We start from the raw sequence: 20044 nt of genomic DNA, 5'->3' as shown, positions 1-20044 counted from the left end.
GGTACTCTTGGCTTGTAATTTTTGTGTTTTTGTAAACCTTGATGTAGAGGAGGGCATAATATATCGAGGAAGTTTATCTTCTTTTGGCTCTAATCCTTCATTGAGCTCTCTATTCTTCATGAAAATGTACAATTCATTTAAGCCTTACTTATTTATGCACAAAAAAAACGTGTATAAGCAATTTTCCTTTTCCTTTTTCTCTGTTAGTTAAACTATTTTATTATAAAACCCTGTAAGGACACTATTTCTTTTCTGAATTGTAATTAAAGGCAAGATCTGTATTATTAATATGTATACTTTAGAAAAAGGCATTGTGATCTGTAAAGTCATGGGTACTAGTTGGGATTTTAAGTGGGACCACTCCGACATGGAAGTTTAGGTTGGAATTTAACCTGATGGGTGTAAAACCTTTGTGCTGTTTTCCAGCAGAGCAGCAATTTCCCTTCCCTTTTTAATGTGCAGTGATGGGGCTTGCCACATCCCTGATGTCACGTCAGATGGAGAGAAAAGGCAATGTTCAGCGCTGAGAGGGCACCACCGTGCCAGCTACTGAGGCCCCAGTACAACCTCTGCAGTGCCTGCAGGTCACAGATGGAAATGCTGTCAACCCTGCAGCACTACACTATAAAATTTGAAGTGATTACTGCTAGTGATGTGCTGCCACTTATAAAAGCCAGCCACCGTGCTGTTCCTATTGACAAGATTAATTAGACAACTAAATTACTACTTTTATCTTGGCAGTGCAATCAAGAACTGGAAGAGTGCAAGGAAGACACAAATGGAAGAAAAGTTGTAGAGAGAAACCAGCCCACCTCATTTTAGGATATGTTGTTCAACCTGTGTTCCTTCAGCACTATTATTCCGTGTTTAAATCTTTTCAGGTCTTTACATGCAAGTGTTGTCATGGGCACATGTAGGATGATAAACCTGATAACTATTTATTGAATTGCCTTTTTGCATGTGAAATATAGTCTTAAAAACAACAATGAAAAAAAACCCAAGATTCCCCACCTTCTTACTGTACAGCATATTAATTATTGGATCAGCTCACATTACTAATTAAGTTAAATTCAACTGCGAAATAACTCCCAAAGAGCCAATTTATCTAAGGTAGTATGAGCACATATTAATTTCTCCTTATACATCACCAGCTGTTATTAATTGAACTGTATTCATTTCAGACTACAAGTTTGAAATAATTGCCACTACGGAAACGCTTGTACACCGTACTTAACAGTGAGTTCGGTTGTTATTTAACTGATATTGATAGGAACCTGAATATAGGTAGACACCGCTCTAGCTACTTAATTTTAGAGTTTGTGAGATATTCAGAGGAATGTGTGGAATTTTCAAATTCTTCCATTGAATGTAAAAAGCTTTGTCATAAATATACATTAAGAGCAGAACTGAGTTTGATGGGTTATTCTCTACAGAAAATGTCTCCTCTTTGAAGGTGTAATATCCTTTTTCAAGTTCAGAGGAGATCGCAGTGGCAGCAAGTGATTTTTCCCTGTGCAGCAGCTCCTCTCAGCTGGCTGCTTTACTAAGGTAAGGGCTGAAGTGATGCTCGCAATCTGCTTCCTCACTACCCACCTTCCACCTGCAGCTATGAAGCATCTGCATGCTGATGCTTTGACAGCCGGTAATTCTCTGCTGTGCAAAAAACTGCCAGTATGAACAGGTATTAGGATGAAAAGGTTTACTTTGAGGCCCCTTAAGCTTCTGTACAAATATATTGCATATAATTAGTCATGGCAGCAGAAGGTTGAAAGAGATCTTCATTGCAGATAATGAGTAATATTTGTGCATGTGAACATTTTGCAAGCAGAGGGAGACAAAATTGTCCTCTGGATGCATTTCTTAGCACCCTGGTAAAACTGAACTAGCCTCTCCTGAAATCAATTACACTTTCTCAAGTTTCAGTCATCATAGTACAAGTAAGAACAATGAAAATCTTAAGTTCTGAAATAGTTATTAGTCCCATGTTTCAGTGGAAGTGTGAGTAAAATCTGTATATTTCCAGAAACTAAAATTATTGCATTTTTTATAATACACTTTCAATATGTTGCATCTTCCAAAGCTCGTTAGTATAGGTGTTGAACTATTACTTGAGATATGAAGTTTTGGTTTCCTTCATTGCAAAGGGCATTCATAAGAAACAAAAGATTGCAGAAAATGAACAATGTTCCATACATTCATATCACTTCATGTATATCATAACACATTTACTATCCTTTTGCCAAAGACCCATCAAGAACATAAGAAGAGGAACTCTAACATACCTATAAATAACCTTTTTTTTTTTTTCATTCTTATTGTGTTCATGAAAAGAGTATCAGTGACATGATGAATATTTCTAAGGTGAAATGATCTAAGGAATAATGATCTAAGGTGATCTACAAGCACAAGTTTTTTAACAAAGAACTTCTGGAAGGTTATTTTATTTTTTCCATTACTGTTATTCAACTGTAAGACTATAACCATGATTAGAAATTCACTTTGTTGTATGTGGGATGATGGGAAACAAATGCTGTACCCTTTAATGAGTCATCCCCTGTATTCACAGCTCACCTGCTGATTTTAATTTATGTGATAATTCACAAAACAAAACACTTCATGTATTTGTTTCATCTATATACTGCATTTCACTTATTTTCATGAAAACATGTACTATGTTTTCTTGGATTGGGTACTCTTGTTTGGGAGCAGTTTCTAACCTCCTATCTAAATGTAAATTTCTTATGCAAACAGATTATTAATAGGGAAGTGAAACAAAATCCTTAAGCCCTTTCCAAGTAATACAAATGAATATGTTTATGATAAGTTGTTATTCTTTAAAAGTGAAAACAATACTATTAATTAAGGTCTACATTTTAAATGTAATAATAAATTCAGTTTCCTAAAAGATGCAAATCAATTCCAGTTAAAAGAAGTGAATCATCATCATCAAGTTATGTTAATTACAGCATTGAAAGTCTTAAGCAAATAGCTTAGAATCTAAACATATGAAAGAGAAATGAAGACAGAAAGACATTATATCTGTATAGAGAAGGCCTATAAATTAGTCAAATCTACAGTTCATATATATGTCAAGCAGACTCACCAAGAACAGCTCCTACTCCTTGAATAATCTTGTTTTAATCTTGCAACTCATATAGCCGCTTTATGTAGCTTTAATTTGGCACCCTGAGGTTGCCCAAATACGTACACAATCTTATTCGAAGAAAAAACTAACACAACCTAACATTCATTAGCTACTGAGAAACTACACTGAGTCAAATAGTCTATCCAGCTTTATGTGGTGATTCTGGGAATAATTTTCACCATTAGTTTACAAACTGACAAAAGCAACCTCTTTTATGTAAATTTGAGGATCCCGCTGAGGTTGCTGACAACTGATAAAATGAAATGGAGAGAAAACAACAGGGCAAATAAAAAGCATTTTGCATGAATTCTGATCAAATGGAAAGAAGCTAATGGACATGGCATTTACTTATAAGGAACTTGCCTTGTAAACTGTAGATTTCTCCAACGCTGTTCTGCCGGGTGATATGATGCCAATATGCACTACGAGGAAGTGAGATCGACTTGGATAATGTCATTGGTTCAGACAGACTGGTCTGGAGCTAAAAACCAAAGGAAACATAAATGGAAGATCACACATAGCCATACCTGATAGTCTCAAAACTGTAAATTGAACCAATGTTGTTATGAAGATACTATTTCCTGAATTATCACAGGTTTTATACTATCATTTGAACTGTGTTATAAGCATCGGCACTGTGAATGCTCAGGAAAAAGCTGCAAAAGTATATTTGGGTATATAGGTTCATCAACGCAAGTTAATGTTAGGACATAGGAATGTGTCTCTATTTATTTACAGCTCTTCTCATTGCTGCTACAACTGTGTTATTTTCTTCTTCATGATAATGATGGATTAGCATATGCCTGAAATCTTAAACCCCTCTACAATCACATTTCTTTTTGGTCATTGAACCTGCATATTGGATTGAATGCCCAGAAAGATGCTAAGAGGGAATCTGAGACAACTAGTAGAGAATTGGTAATGAAGAGTCATTAATTCCCCTAATACTCCATTCAAGTAGAGGCATCTCATCACCAGGACCAGACTACAGCCTCAAGTGCAAATTTTCCCAGTCAGGGGACTTCACGTAGCCGAAAATGTGAATTGCATGATAAGTGTCCATGTGTACAAGAGCTATGGTGCAGATACCTGACAGAAGGAATGTAAACTTTATTAAAGAGAGCTCATTTTCAGGTGACAAATTTAAAAAGACATTTTTATTGTACAAAGTCTGTAATAAAAAGAAAAAAAACTCTTTTGGAGACAATATCCACAATTTCTAATCTACACTTAAACAACCTACAATTATTTCAGTTTTGAGTATTAACACACACTGATGTGTGGCAGATATTTTACTTCAGATCAATCTATTGTAACTACTTCCGTTGTTGTTTTCTTGAGAATAGTCATCAAAATTGCTCCCTGTCTACAGCTAATGTCTTTTCTGTTCATTTATAGCCAAATATTACATTTCATTTGTCAGTGGTGCAGATCATCAATGGAAGCTATTTGATATGAATTCAAGAGCTTGCAGAAACATTTCCTCCATCAAAAAAAGTTCAAAATCCTTATCACAGGAATTCTATTTTTAGGAAGACTTGACAAACAAAATGAAACAAAACAAAACAAAAGTTTATTGACACAGAACATTTCCTTTTTTTGTGGAGATCAGGGCAATAACAAATCTAAGCTATTTTACCAAATTACTATAGCAAGGGTAAAAAGGGTAACATTGTTGAGTAAGAGAAATAAATAAAATTATGTAACTTCAATACACACATGATTTATTTATAATTTATTCACACAAAAGGTAAATTATAGTCTTGAGGCAATAGGCAAAACTTTTTATTATTATGCATTCTGAAAATAATAATTCCATTGAAGGGAACCACTTTGACTGTGGTTCATTATCTCAAAGCTAAATCCGTGGACTGAAATGAAATGGTTAAAGTTATATCATTACTCCTGATCTGAGGTGATTAGTTCCTGCTTAATCTGATCAACACTGATGCAGAACAACTTCATATGCACATATTAAAGCTTTGAAAGAAAAAAAAAATCCATTTTCATTATAAATGAAAAATTGCTCTAGTGCAGAAGATCGTGTTGTAGACATTCACAGTACTTGTTTCCTCAGATGCTCTGATTAAAGAACGACTGATATCACCTTTTGGGCAAGAAGTATCACCATATGCTAACTGCAATAAGACCAGATGAACTACATTTTTTTGGGACTTCATAGAGAGAAAATGCAATTTCTGTTTTATTAAAATATTGTCCTCTTGAAAAAAATATTCAAAATACATTGTCAATTTTGTTTTTAATTTGAGACTATAAAATGCAAAAAGAAACATATGGATTTGAAGACCCTATCACCTCATATATCATATAAAGGATGATAATTCAATAGCACATTAATTTGTACATGAAGTTATTTTTACTGACCATTAGATCACTATTAGCTACAATTAGGCTTTTCATCTTTTTTTCTCTATAAAAAACACATTATTGGTCAAATGTAATTGACAATGACAGAATGCTTACTCCAACAAACTGCTGTTTGTAAAAGTATTTCTGTGTTAAAAGAAAATTGCATTATCTACTGACAGAAACCTACTTTCTCTAGAGACTAACATATATGCTAGATTGTGGGTGTTTCAGATAAAAACTTGAAACGAAGGTGAAGAAAACAAGCATATAAATATCCATATTATCAGTTTTTCATATACCACTAAATAGCTTTTGGTTATATAAACTATTATAGGCAAAACTAGAATTTAATGTACCAAGATCTACTGTTCATAATCCCTTTTGCCCAACTGTAAATGAACTTCTGGTATTTAATGGTGTTAACAAAAGAAAAAAAAAAAACAACAAATAAAAAATTTGTAAATCAGGGAAGATGAACCAGAACCATTTACTTTTTAAATAATTAGTCACTCAGGTTTTAGACTTCTGGTGTTCCAAACCAGTGGAAGAGATCACTCTGGGTAAGCTCAGACACTTCATCCTAGATACTCTTGCCTTCATCTTTTCATTATGCCTCAAATAAAAACAACTGAGTTTTCCTCTGCCCTTTTCTGAACCAGCTAACTCAAATAGAGAATGTTTCACTATGGAAAATCAATTAAATAACCTTTTAATTTTCTTCTTTTCTTGAAACAGGTAGACCATCAGTTTTCTGCACAGATTTATTTCTGTCCTTAACATAAATATAGCAATTCAAAAAATATTTAAAAATTATTTCACTTATCTCCTTAGGCTTATTTCCCAATCACAAAATCAAATCAACATCTCTAAGTATGGATCCCTTCTTATGTGACAGGCAAATGTTCAGCTGTTACTTTCAACACCAGCACCGTTTCCCTGGAAAAACAGGCTCAGATGCATTAGCATCAACCATCAGAAAGGGCCATAATGGTAGAGGTAGCACAGACACATAGAAGAAATAATTCCTTGATTTGGGAATGAATTTCAGGTAATTCTGCCTCTCTACTCTGGTAAGACCCCACCTGAACTACTAAATCCAGCTCTGGAGACCCCAGCACAGGAAAGACATGGAACTGTTGGAGCAGATCCAGCAGAGAGTCACAAAAATGATCAGAGAGCATGAACACCTCTCCTATGAAGACAGGCTGAGAGAGAGTTGGGTTTGTTCAGTCTGGAGAAGAGAAGGCCTCAGGGAGACCTTATTGTGGCCTGTGAGTACTCAAAGAAGGCTTGTAAGAAAGATTCGGATGGATTTTTAGCAGGGCTCATTTACGATAAGACAAGGGAGAATGGTTTTAAACTAAAAGAGGGTAGATTGTGACTAGGTACAAGAAAGAAATTTTTTACAATGAGGGTGGTGAAACACTGGTACAGGTTGCCCAGAGAGATGGTAGATGCCCCATCCCTGGAGACATTCAAGGCTGGATGGGGCTCTGAGCAACCTGATGTAGTTGAAGATGTCCCTGCTCATTGCAGGGGGCTTGTACTAGATCACCTTTAAAGGTTCCTTCCAACCCTAATCATTCTATGATTTCACTGAGGGTTTTTTGCAGTCTTGAATCTATGAACCAACCTTAATCTTTAGTCTATAGGTATAGAAATATAGAGGAAAGTAAAAGCAACATACCAAATTAAATGTATATAATATATTACAGTAGCATTAAATAAAATATGTGTCTAGAATGATTTTGCTACAAATACATCTCAAATCTGATGAGACTTTGGGAAATGAAAAACATAATTCAAACTTTTTTGCACAACTTAAGAGGGGGAAAATGCTGATGTAATTAGAACCCAGGTGAAAAGAAAAGTAGAAATGCATGTATCAAAACCATATCAACGCAACGATTTTTTTGGTGGGAATACAAAGAAAAATCCATCAATGAAGTGTTTTTGTTGTCTGACATTAAATACCTAGTAGTTAGGTTTCTTACAGAATCTTTCTTTAATAAGACACCTTTCACATAGTGAACGTTACATTTCTTTCCTGTATCCAAATCCAAAACATCAAAAATATTAAGTCATATGAATACTTTGCATTGCTAGCAACTTTACAACTTTAAAGGACTATTTGATTAAAATAGAAATAATTAAAAAAAACTATTAATGTGTCACTGTAAGTAGTTCCCCATATTTTTCATTATCGTTCTCTCATGAGACAAGTTTTAAGGGCTAGATTTTCTTTTAATTCCCATAGGCCATCTCCATTGACTTAAATAGATTTGTTACTCAGATATCAATAAAGAATACAGTTCCAAGAATGGAGCCTGTTAAATGTATTAGGGTTCTGAGCTTTGATCTGTTTAGCATATTATTTTGTTTAGCATTTACTTTTTGCACTAAAAAAGTCAAAACACCGAAGGTGACAGAAAACATGTTTGGTTTGTGGAGAAGAACTGAATAATATGTAGTTCATTCAATTTTTTAGCCTGCAATAAAACAGTTTACTTTTTACAGATATGTTCTCGAAATAGGTTGGTTTATTACAGATTAAAAAACCTATCTCATTTCACATCCTCATTAGAGTCTTTAAACAAACAGAAAGAGAACTAGGTCATAGAAGTCTAATGAGAATTGTGGTCTGGAAATATGAATTAAATATCATTATTTAGGTTCTTAATAACTCTAAATAAGTTTGCTTTTTTACTTGAAGAGGAAGAGTGGTCAAGAAACATATTTCACTTCCCAGCTGACTGTGGAATAGCACAGACTCATTTCACTGTATCCACAGTGAAAAATTACTTGAGTTTAAGAACTACACAATCTAGATGGTAGCACCAGCTGAGGTACCCGCTCAACTATCAGCTTTATTAGAGAACAAGCAGGAGGGAAGAAGGATTTTTTTTTAAATGACTTTTCAGTAATGATTGAGAAAAAAGGTGTCATGTTTGTCTTTTTTTTTGCAAAAGCATATACTGTTGTCCCATGTTCAGCTTTTGTACTATGACACATAAACCTGTTCTACAAAAAGCAGATCCCATCCAGTACTGTGAGGAAGATTATTCCTTCTTGAGCATAGTGTTTTGCCCTTGTTTCTGTTGAATTTTAAACTGTTGTTTGAAACAATTCTTATTATATGTTCTAACAATTAGATTGTGCCTTGGTGCAGAACTTCTGTGAAGATACTTAATAAAACTCGACGTAAGTTATATTCCTATGAAAGTCCAATGAGAATATCTACCTTTTGGTAATGCGTTATTAATAATTACTCTCTGGTTATAATTCCCCACAACCCTTTGTTCACAATAACTTAGCTTGCTTAGAAAGAGGACTATGTTCATTACTTAAAAGTGTCTACTATTAATATAAACACTTACAGGTATCAGCATACTATTTATTTGCTATACACTGCTTAATTTTTAGTTTTACGTTTTTATCCAGCTTGCTGTTCCTGACAGAATACACAATATTGGCAAAAACTCCACCAACATATGACCTCATAAGTCTTCTGAAAAGACTTATAGGAAAGCTAGCTTGAAAGTCATTTCAGTGATTTCAGTCTTTATAATATATTTCTCACATTTAGATTTTCAGCAGCTATTCTAACTTTGTTATGACCTTTTAGAGAGTTTCGTAATCAATTATGGAGGAAAAAATCTCAAAATAATCGCGCTGCTTTGCAGTGCCAAGGTGATTATTCTTTGGCGGTGGAATAACATTATGTCTGAATAATAAAGAAATGGGGAAAGAAAAACATTCTGAAAGGAGATTCAATGGTACTGATTTTTTTTTCTAATCTCCTTGACCACACTATAAAGAGTGAATTGGGCCATTTTTCTCCTTTTCTGGCAGAAGTGTGTTGTTATTTTTATTTTTTTTTCTTGTTGTTTTTCCTTTAAAAGAAGCTCATAATAGATCACTTTGTTGTCTGGCAGAATGGATTAATGTTGGAGAAAAGTAGATGGATTTTACAGCAATGGCTTTTATTTGGATTATATTTATTGAATGTCAGTAAGGTGTGTGTCCTCACCCACATTCTGTTCACAAAATTTTGGTTTTGTTTCTTTCATGAAAGTAGTTTCCTGTCCATGGAAGCTACACTAATTACTGTGAGGGTGGAAGGTCAGGCTCTGACATCTTTACAAGTTTGAGTTATTGTATTATACACAGGCAATATATGAAATACTTCATCCATTTTTCATCACAGAAAACCACTCACTAATTACATGGGAGATGATGCTGACAAGAACAGAGCTGAGACTGCTTCAAGCCTGACTAAAAGTAGGTCTCAGTGAAAACAAACACAACTAAATAGTAGGAGTCTCTACTACATAGAAGAAATTGCTACTAGGTTGAGATAATTTCTTCAATAAACACATTAATTTGTATATGTGTGATAGAGAATCCAGTATTGCACAGATATTATTTGCACATATTCCTTGTCCTGTCTGTTATCATAAAATGGGAGTTTTTATGAGAGAGGTGCTGGATGACATGAAGGAAAAGATTTTGCATATAGACATTTGCTGACCTGAAAACATACCACATTTTGGGACAAGACTGTGTCCAACTTTAAAATAATTTCACATTTTAAAAGTAAAAATCTAGAACTATTGAAGATGCTCAGTACTGATACACTTGTTTAAAGGTATAGATATTTCCAGATGGAAAATGGGGAGGATCAAGCCAAAAAAACACCTAAAATCAAAAAGCAAAATTTAAATTAACACCATATCCCTACACATTTTATTCAAGGCAAAAATAGAAATGAATCACAGTCCTAGAACAGTTCATCATGTTCACTCATGAATGTCTGAAGTGAAGGCAGTTGGCATAGAACGCACTGATATAGATCAGCTTAAACTCTAGGGTGTTAGCTTTACCTTCGAAGATATGTTCTAGGGGTCATTCATCTCAAGCAGTTCATCACTGAAATGTTCATTTACAGCTTTGACTCATTTCAAAAAGAAGCAGTGAATTATGTGCATGATTGTGAGTGTTTGCTAGTAGGTGGTATAAAATAGAAGTCAATGATGTGAGGGTTATGAGGAGGTCACCGAATTAAGGAGTTAATAGTGGCCTGAAGAGTACAGAAGATGTTATTTGATTTGACAAAACAATAATGTGATTGGGAGAGATACTTGAGAATAGGAGGAAAGTCACTGACACTGCTGTCTTTAAGAAGGGAAAGAAGGAGGACCCAGGGGACTACAGGCTGGTCAGCTTCACCTCAGTCCCTAGGAAGATGGTGGAGCAGCTAATCCTGGAAATAATTTCCACTCACATGAAGGATAAAAAGGTCATCAGGAGTAGTCAGAATGGATTCATCAATCTGACACTCTCTTATGATAAAATAACTGGCTTGGTAGGTGAGCAGAAAGCAGTGGATATTGTTGATTTCGACTTCAGGAAGGATTTTGATACTGTTTCCTGTAGGATCCTCATGGAGAAGCTGATGATGTATGTGCTGGATAAGCAGCCCATTTCAATGAGGTGGACTGAAAACTGGCTGAATGGATCAGCCTAGAGGATGACAATGAGTGGATTAAATCTAGTTGGAGGCAGTAACTAGCAGTGTACCCTAGGGGTCAATATTGTCTCCAGTCTTGTTCAACATCTATATTAATGATTAGAATGATGGGACAGAGTGCACCCTCAGAAGATATACTTATGTCACAAAATGGGATGAGTGACTGATAAACCAGAGGGTTGTGCTGCCATCCAGAGGGATCTCAACAGGCTGGAGAAATCAGCTGACAGGAACCTCATGCAGTTCAACAAGGGATAGTACAAAGTCCTGCACCTGTGAAAGAACAATCCCAGGCACTAGTATGTGCTGGGGGTTGCTGGAAAGTGGCTTTTCAGAAAAGGACCTGAAGGTCTTGGTGGATGTCAAGTTGAACATGAGCCACCAAGATGCCCTTGTGGCAAAGAAGGCCACCAGTATCCTTGGCTGCATTAGGAGTGTTGCCAGAAGGACAAGAGAGGTGGTCCTCCTTTCCTTTTGCTCTGCACTGGTGAGGCCACACCTAGAGTGCTGGGTCCACTTCTGGGATCCTCAGTGTAAGAGAGACATGGAATGCTGAAAAGAGTCCAGCAAAGCACCACTAAGAAGACAAAGAGACTAAAGCTTTTATCCCAAGGAGAGGCTGAGAGAGCTGGGACTGCTTAGCCTGGAGTAGAGAATGCTCCAGGGGGATCTTATCAGTGCTTGTAAATACCTGAAGGGAGTATGCAAAGTAGATGGAGTCAGGCTCTTTCCAGTGGTGCTTAATGACAGGATCAGAGGCAATGACTAGAAACTGAAACATAAGAGGTTCTCTCTGAACATCAGGAAACACTTTTTTACTGTGAGGGTGACTGAGCACTTTCACAGGTTGCTCAGGGAGGTTGTGGATTCTCCTGTGTTGTAGATATTTAAAAGCCATCTGAATATGGTCAGTTCCAGGTGGCCCTGCTTGAGCCTGGGAGGTTGGACAAGATGACTTTCAGAGGGTCCTTTCATCCTCAACTACTCTGTGATTCTATGATTAGCATTTCCAAAATAATAGAGAAGGTTTTACTGAAAAGGGAGAGTGTCAGATCCATCTTCTGAACAAGGTAGGGATAAATAAATTGGGGTGGGAAAGAACAAACTGAAAGGCATCAGTTGAAGAGGTCAAAGAAAGAGACTGTCCACTGGTATGCTTCACTAGGAGTAAGTGTTCTCTGGGGAATTCAACCTGAGATTTATGGTATTCTACAAGGCTCTTTTTGATGAGGTTTGTCAAGCCAGAGTTAAAAGTAGTGAGGCTTGCAATCAGTGCAGACTTAAAAAGTCTTCTCGTCCTTCCTCTCTCTGTTTTTTTACTCTCCTTGCCCTGCTGGGTATTCCTCTCTCTGACAAAGATGCTCGTGTCAGACTTCAACCTGATATGCTTTGGAGAAGATTTCAAAGTATAAAAGTTTTTTTCACGTTATTGCTTTCCAAAAGATATGACAGTCTTAAAGATGTATTTAGGACATTTGAAGTCTTCAGTAGTTTACCTGAGAGTACTGGAAGGACAGCCTTTCTGACTTCATAGAAGTTGTTTTGGACAGTTTTAGAGCTGGTATGGCAAAAGTCATAGCACGAAAAAAATGTCCCTAAGTGGAGACCAGATTTCAAAAACTCTCTCTGACATGTGGCAAGAAAGGTGAAATAAGGATGAACTTCTTCTATTGCCTAGAACAGATCAGTATTTCTCAATTACACACATTAGTGGAAATCACATTTGTTTTAGCTACTTCATTTCAGTATATAGAAATTTCTAGTACCAATGAACTTTAATAAAATGGCAGGAATACTTGCCGAAACAATAATCATCAATAACCTTTCATGAATATTCCTTATTAAGCTTATCAAGCTTATCAGGGCATGACTCCAGTATTCAGTAACACACATAGCCTTGCTGACCTCTACTTTCTGACATTTTTAGAAGTTAGTTTTATGTCATACACTGATATTTAAATTAAAAAGAAAAAATAGAAAACCCAGAATACATAAAAATTGCTATCATTAGTAAAGCCCTCTTCAATGACTCTTCAATACCTTCAAAAAGAACATATTTCCTTCCTTTTAACAAGTTACTTTTAAACATTATGAAAGCAGCTTGACTCATACATACTGGGGCTAGTTATACATGTGCAATGGTCATGAATGTACATGGATGTAAATTATTAAGGTTTAACTTTGAAATATACAATATTTTTGTAGGGAGTGCTAAAAATATGTCCGTGCATATAAACGCCCAAATGAAAGTGTAAGTTTAATTTAAATTCATTTACTCATATTTCATTTAATATTTACTTCAGTAGCTCCATTGCCTTAAGTGGACTTTTACAGACTTAAAATCAAATGAAAAGCTAGCATATAAAAATAAAGGTCTATTTTAGTCCACTGTGTGTTCTCACACATAAGGGGATCATATCATGATTGTGTATATAGACAGATATAGACAAATAATTTTTGACATTTCTCAGAAACTTCAGTAGGCAATCATTCAAAAGCAATGAAAAAACTTCTAAATGAATATACAAAATGTATATTATTTTCAGCTCAAAAAAAAAAACTTAAAATGAGAGACAAGACTTCAAATCACAGTCCAAATTTCTGCATATAAAAGAAGTTAATGAAATTTTTGCTTTTTTTACTGATGTTAGTTTACTTATGCAGCAAAAATAGATGCAAATCAGGAACCCAATTTGGAAAGTGGGAAGCAGAAACGTGTTGGTAAATTGCTGTATCTTTCATCATACTCATATCAGCCTAATAAATCATAGAACTGGCAACTTTCTCTATTTAATTCCGTTTTCAGACAATAACTTAGGTGTTTTTTTTTCCACTGGCAAAAGTCGCTTGGTGTAGTGTAGGTTGTAGATGCGTGACCACATGCCATATAACTCAAGCCTTTTGAAATCGATTGTTGCCATCTAACAGTACGATCCTTTGCTTCTGTGCTGGCAAGTTCCAGCTTCATGAGACAAAGGAGATAGAATTATATCTGTTGCCATGGAAATCTGCAACTCCATCACTTTTTTTCTTCATGTAATATAAATGTATGTAAAGGTGATCACTAAACAATATGTGAGAAATATTACAGAAATGCCATCATTTTACAAATGATTTTACAAAATCTCTCAGTTAGTAGCAATTGCAATTTCACCACCATGTCTCACAAGGAAATGATTAAGAATAATGAAAAGACCACAAGTTCTCCCATTTTATAAAAAAGAATCTCTGCTGATTTGTCAATGGACTTTGAATCACAGATGCTGTAGAGATAGGCATTCAACAGTCAGCCATATGAATCCATATGAATCTTGCTTGGCAGCTACCATTATAGAAATGAATTCTGACAGACTGAACATGTGATGACATTCACAGCTTTTATCCTGAGACAGTCATAAGTAACAGAGTGATGTATGCTTCAATCATAACATGGAAAATCTCCATTAAGGCCTTGCTGCTGAATACTGCAGAACTGAATCACTTTTGAAAAAACACTATTCCTTCAGTTTAGATGGGTAAGTACTCTGATACTTTTTAATATCTTCATTATCAACGTGGGCAGTGGGACAGAATCCACCCATAGCAATTTGGGGATGACATCAAACTAGGGGAAGGAGTCAAATACTCAGAGAGAAGGGCTTCCATTCAATGGGACCTCAGCAAAGAAGAAGAAAGGGCTGACGGGAATCTCATGCAGTTCAGCAATGACAGATGCTAATGCTGCAGCTGGGCCAGGGCAACTCAGTGGCACAAGCCCAGACTGGGGACTGACTTGCTAGGTGAAAGCTCTGCCAAAAGGACCCAGTGATTCTGGTGTTAACATGAATGACCCGTGTACAGGTGCAGTGATGGAGGTTAATGACACATTGGACCACATTAGCAAAAGTGTGGCCAGCAGGTTGGGAGAAATCTCATTTCCCCACAATTTCGTATTTCTGAAATCACATCTGGAAGTTCAGCTGTATTCACAGAGTCTTTGCAGTTGGGACTTAGTGCAAGATAAATGTAAAGCTGGAGAGAGCCTGGGAGAGAACCTTTAAGAAGCAGAATATGATCAGTGAAGCTGGATTAAGTGTCTAATGTTTATGCAGCATGAGAAAGAAAAGGCTTAGAGAAATCTAAATCCAGTTTCTCTCTCTTCTTAAAGGTATATTGTAGAGAAGACTGTTACCAGAGATGCACAGTGAAAGGACAACAGTCACAGGCTGTGGAAAGGGAAATTAGTGACAGACTTAATGAAAACTTCTTTACAGTTAGAGTAGCCAAGCACTGGAATGGGTACTCATAATCTGCACCTTTGAGGGTATTAAAAACTTGACTCAATAAGACTCTGGGTAAATTGATCTAGTTTTGATGTTATCCCTCCTTTGAACAGAAGGCTAGTTGACCTGACCACCAGTATTTCCTTCCAATATCTGTTTTTCTGATTCTGTAGTCAATAGGTTTGAAAATCTGAGAGCTAATGAGATGTGCTGTGCCAGTGCATTCACCTGACATTTTGCTTACTGTAGCAGTTGCACGTCTTTGTATGATATAGTTACTATACTAAGTGAAATAATGTCAAATCAACAATATAGGATCTGTACCATCTGTACTACCATCTTACATTTTTCTGAATCAGATTCCTGCACAGCTGATAAATAAAAACTGTTAGCACAGCTGGCATCATATGGGATATCAGTAAGGCTGAGTGAAAAAAGGAACATAAACAACTCCTATCTGGACAGGCTTTGGTTAATACATATCAAAAGACAGCTTGTACTTAGAAAAGTGCCCATATTTCATTTATGGCATTTTTAGATAGTAATTATTTGTTGTCTTCAGTATAAACATAATCAGAGAGATTATTATAAATACTTTTCATGTTAAAAAACCTGTCATCATTATAAAATGGAGTGGAAGCAGAGAAAAAAAAGCAATATGAAGACAGAGGGTAAATTTCACCTAATTTTTATCATACCAACAGGTACCTGATGAGCCAAACCACAAAAAGCACAGGAGAGATTTACAGAGTAACTTTAGGACTATTATGAGAATTTTTGATCCCCTCTCAGTTTATGACTTTTTATAATTCTCCTGTTCTCTGAAAAGCAGTGTGCCCCTCTGTAAATCGTTGATAAAGAAGTTTCTTCTAAATCTGAGACAAAGCTTTAACTATTCCCTTGGGTCATGTAAAGAACTTCTGAACAGAGTTGCTGAAAAAGAGGAAGGGCTTGTTTGACAGGAGACACAGAATGATGCCATAGTTCAAAAGACTGATGAAAACCATGTGAAAAATAACTTTTTCAGAAATTAATTCTGCTGTGAATAAGTGATTGACTATGATACAGGATTTGTTTTGTTGTTGTTTTGTTGCTGTGTTATTCCCAGTGTACAGCTGATTATTCTATGACCTTGGGCAACTTATATGAAGCTGAATTTGGCCTTAATCTTTCCTCATTTTACTCATTAGTATAATTATTATAATAATACTTGTCTCCTGAGAGCATTGGGTGGCTTCATCAGCTATTATTTTTGCTAATGATAATAGGAGCTCTATAAGCTAGTTTACAGAAAATGGATTTCTCAAAATAGCAGATATGACATTAATAATAAATTAAGTTCACTGGACAACTGTCTTAGGAATTATTTTTCTAGCAATACTGAAGTCAATATAACCTGCTCCTCTGTTAAGAGAGTTCGATGACATAAACCTACCAGCACAGCTACACAAGCATGTTGTTTTCAATGTACACAATGCCAAAGAAAACATCCCTTCAGTATTAAATGTTTCTCAAATTTTAGTTAAGGGGAAGGCCGGGAATAGCCAAAGAGGGTTCAGTCAAGGATGCAACAACTACTGTTTAATTACAGCAACAGTTCCTAATTTATCACTCGTATCAGCCACAGCTTTTAGCAAATAAGACTGCTAATCCAGTCTTTAATTTTGTTCAGGGAAAGTCCTTTGGCTGTTCACTTTCTGCATTTTCTGGAAACAAATATGAATTTCAACTTGACAGGGCCTCTCCAACTACTTTGCTATATCTGTAAATATGCAATATTTTGCAAAGTACAAGAAAAGATAAAACAAACAAACAAATGTGCTTATTTCACCAACCTTCAAAACTACTTATATTCAAAAGCAACTTTGTAAAGTTGAAATACAAGATACCCAACTTCTAAGAAATATGCACCTAGTTCTCGAAAAAGTTCCTATAAATGAGAATGTGTGGCTACATGGATTTTTAAAGTACCTACAGATTCTCAGGAGGGTTTGCATCTCCAGATACCTTACTACGCAAAAATCGTTGCCCTGTTGCATTTAGACAAAGTAACAAGACCCTAGCAGCTTAAACCATAATGCTCACAGTACAGCAGTTGCACGCAAACATGTAAATGAGCTGAATAGAACAGGGAAAAGTGTTCACAGGATTTATGTGTGGAGCTTTAGGATGGATTAATAGAACGAAGCAGGCTCCTTGCAGACAAGAAATTGTACTGTCTCAGTTATAAGACACCTCTGTGAAGCTTTTATTACAAATTTTGTTTCAGTTCCTACTGCATATTAGGAGGAAAGCAGATTTGAACCTTAGTCTTAGGTAGCACGTTAGACAGAAAGCTAGAACACTGCAACACTATGAAAAATATTCTAGAAATTTTTAAGGATGAAAGAATGAGAGTAACTTCTAGGTTAGGATACACATCTGTGTGGTGAAGTACTTGGGCTTTAGTTCCTAGGAGAGATTTAGATCATCTTTTTGCATTCAAGATGGTCCAGCCGCATAGTTATGGATAAGAGAGATTTCAAAACTGTGTCAGGCAAGGGAAGAATTGAATTTTTCCCACCATGCTCAGAAAGAAAGCCCTCGTGACTCTACCACTTCAAAAACATTCAAAACTCCAGTGCAAGCTTTAGTTTTCAAACAGCAAAACAGCATTTAAATTACATCACTAACTACCGAAAATAGCTGATACACTCTTATGCAAGCACTTGCCAGCTCTGTTTTCACACTTGCCCACACCACTTTCCCACACATTCCACAAACCTTTATGTTCTCTGCAGTGTTTCTGACATGACAAATAGCTCTGTTCCCACCCGCTCTATCACTTTTTTGAGCAGCTGTACTAACCCTTTGTTACCATAGTAAAGACTTTCCCTATACTGTGGTTTCATTCAAACACACAGAAAACATCCAACAACTACAGCCACCTGCAGCATCCTCCAGAGAGGCTGGGATTTACACCTCATCCCCTCACTGCCTGCAAGGTGCTGGATAGGGGCAAAGCAGGCCCCTGCATCTTGCAGAAGAAGATGGGTTAAAAAAGGTGTTGAATCCGTAAGAAAGGAAAAGGCAGGAGGCTCTAGTGGCTGCGGAAGCTTGAATTTCATGGTGGGATGAAGTATTTTATTTTAGGAAGTGAACAACACCTGCTGCATAGCTTTTGAATGCTGATGCAGTATCTGAATGTCTGTTAACAGTATCTGAATGTCTGAGAATGTCTGAGTAACAGTCCCTGAAAAAATGCCAATGAAACAAAAATACATTCAATAAAATATTTTCTTTTAAATAAGATTAAAAAATAAACCAGCTCCAGTTTGAGGAACTGTTAACTGCCACCCAGTCCGAATATCCACAAATCCCATTCCTTCTTCTGAAGCAGTGAATCTCAGGAATAGACTTGTGATGCAACTTTAGGATTCACTTCATTCAAGTACGCAGTTTTCTGGGCCTAAGGACTAACAAAGAGCCTGGCAAAATTATTAAAAAATTCTCACAGAAAAATCAGAGTCAGGAAAAATGTCATTATGTGGTTAATGAACCAAGAACCCAATGGGAAATTACTGATACTTACAGGAACAGGGTTTACAAAACTCAAACCTAAAAGTACACAGGTTCTGGCTTGGGTGTAGGGGGGAAAGTCAGCATTCTTGTTTTTGTTGTTAATCTTTGCAATATTTACAGATGGTCATGGTTTGCCAGTGGATGCACAGATCCTGCAGTGGAACACTCCCAATTTTCCATTATTGGTTTCCAGCACAAAGAAGTGTGAGATTTCCAGAAGTCCTCTCCTGCCAAAAGCCCTGTGAGGCTATTTGGCTTTAACTTGCAACTTCCAAGGATCTCTAAAATCAGTAATTGAAATAAACTTCACAACACCTCTGCAAATGAAGTCAACTATGTATTGCAATAAATCAGCTGGCTTTTTACAGGGTTGCAAAGTTTCTAAACAAATATTATACAGCAACATCATACAGTAGTTTCAGATGGGATATACAGAACAATATTGTGCTAAGCATTTGCATGAATAACTGACCTGAGGCTATACTTTAGCTTAGGTTAAGTGCATGAGTTCATGAATGATCATGCGTATTCAGAAGCTCAGTACTTGAGCTTATACATAACTTGGAAACAGAAGAAAATGTACTAAGAGACCAATGTGTCATGACATGGGATCATTTATGGATGAACTCCAGAATTTGCTTCTCCATTTTCTCCTCCAGGTATTGATTCAAACCAAATGCATTTTGGCAGAATTACAGCATAAAAGTGCTTTGTCATATTAAGTAATTGAAGTGCTGAAATGGAGTCCAAAAGACATATATTTTAACTAAATATTTCATATAATCATTGGGTTGGCAGCCTCAACTTGTGTCTCTCTGAACTTCCTACGCTTCACAAGTTGAAAATAATAGTTATACCATTGCATAAAGACATAAATAACAATCATACACCAGACAAAGCCCTGAAGATGCATTGGCAAATGTAGGATACTTCAAACTGAAGCAATCATTTAAAAATGTTAATTTAGAATGTTTCATGTGTTTGTTGATGATGTTTGATATTGTAATGTTGCAATGAGTATGTGTTGAGGTTGTGATCAGGTTAAAAACACATAAAGAAATACACAGTACAAACGTGTTTACAGAGCAAAGCTAAATTTTAAGTTAATTATGAAACTAATGCTGCTATTTTCTTCAGCCTCAGAGGTCTTTCCTTTCTTTCCTTTCCTTTCCTTTC

The 20044-nt window shown here is 36.0% G+C and overlaps 1 protein-coding gene across 1 annotated transcript in view; it reads right to left on the bottom strand.

The window, feature by feature from the left end:
- The window catches only part of DOK6 (docking protein 6), a gene marked incomplete at both ends in the record, with an annotated part of 245622 nt that overhangs the window by 33998 nt on the left and 191580 nt on the right, over positions 1-20044 (bottom strand). The window contains one exon of the mRNA XM_082045765.1: positions 3509-3626. Within this exon, the coding sequence (XP_081901891.1) occupies positions 3509-3626 (118 nt within the window). The remainder of the gene's footprint in view (positions 1-3508; positions 3627-20044) is intronic.

Source organism: Streptopelia decaocto, assembly GCF_964273445.1.
Source record: "Streptopelia decaocto genome assembly, chromosome: 2".
Taxonomy (NCBI): Eukaryota; Metazoa; Chordata; class Aves; order Columbiformes; family Columbidae; genus Streptopelia; species Streptopelia decaocto.
Note: the sequence above shows the minus strand (reverse complement) of the source record. Positions and strands in the feature narration are given on the sequence as shown.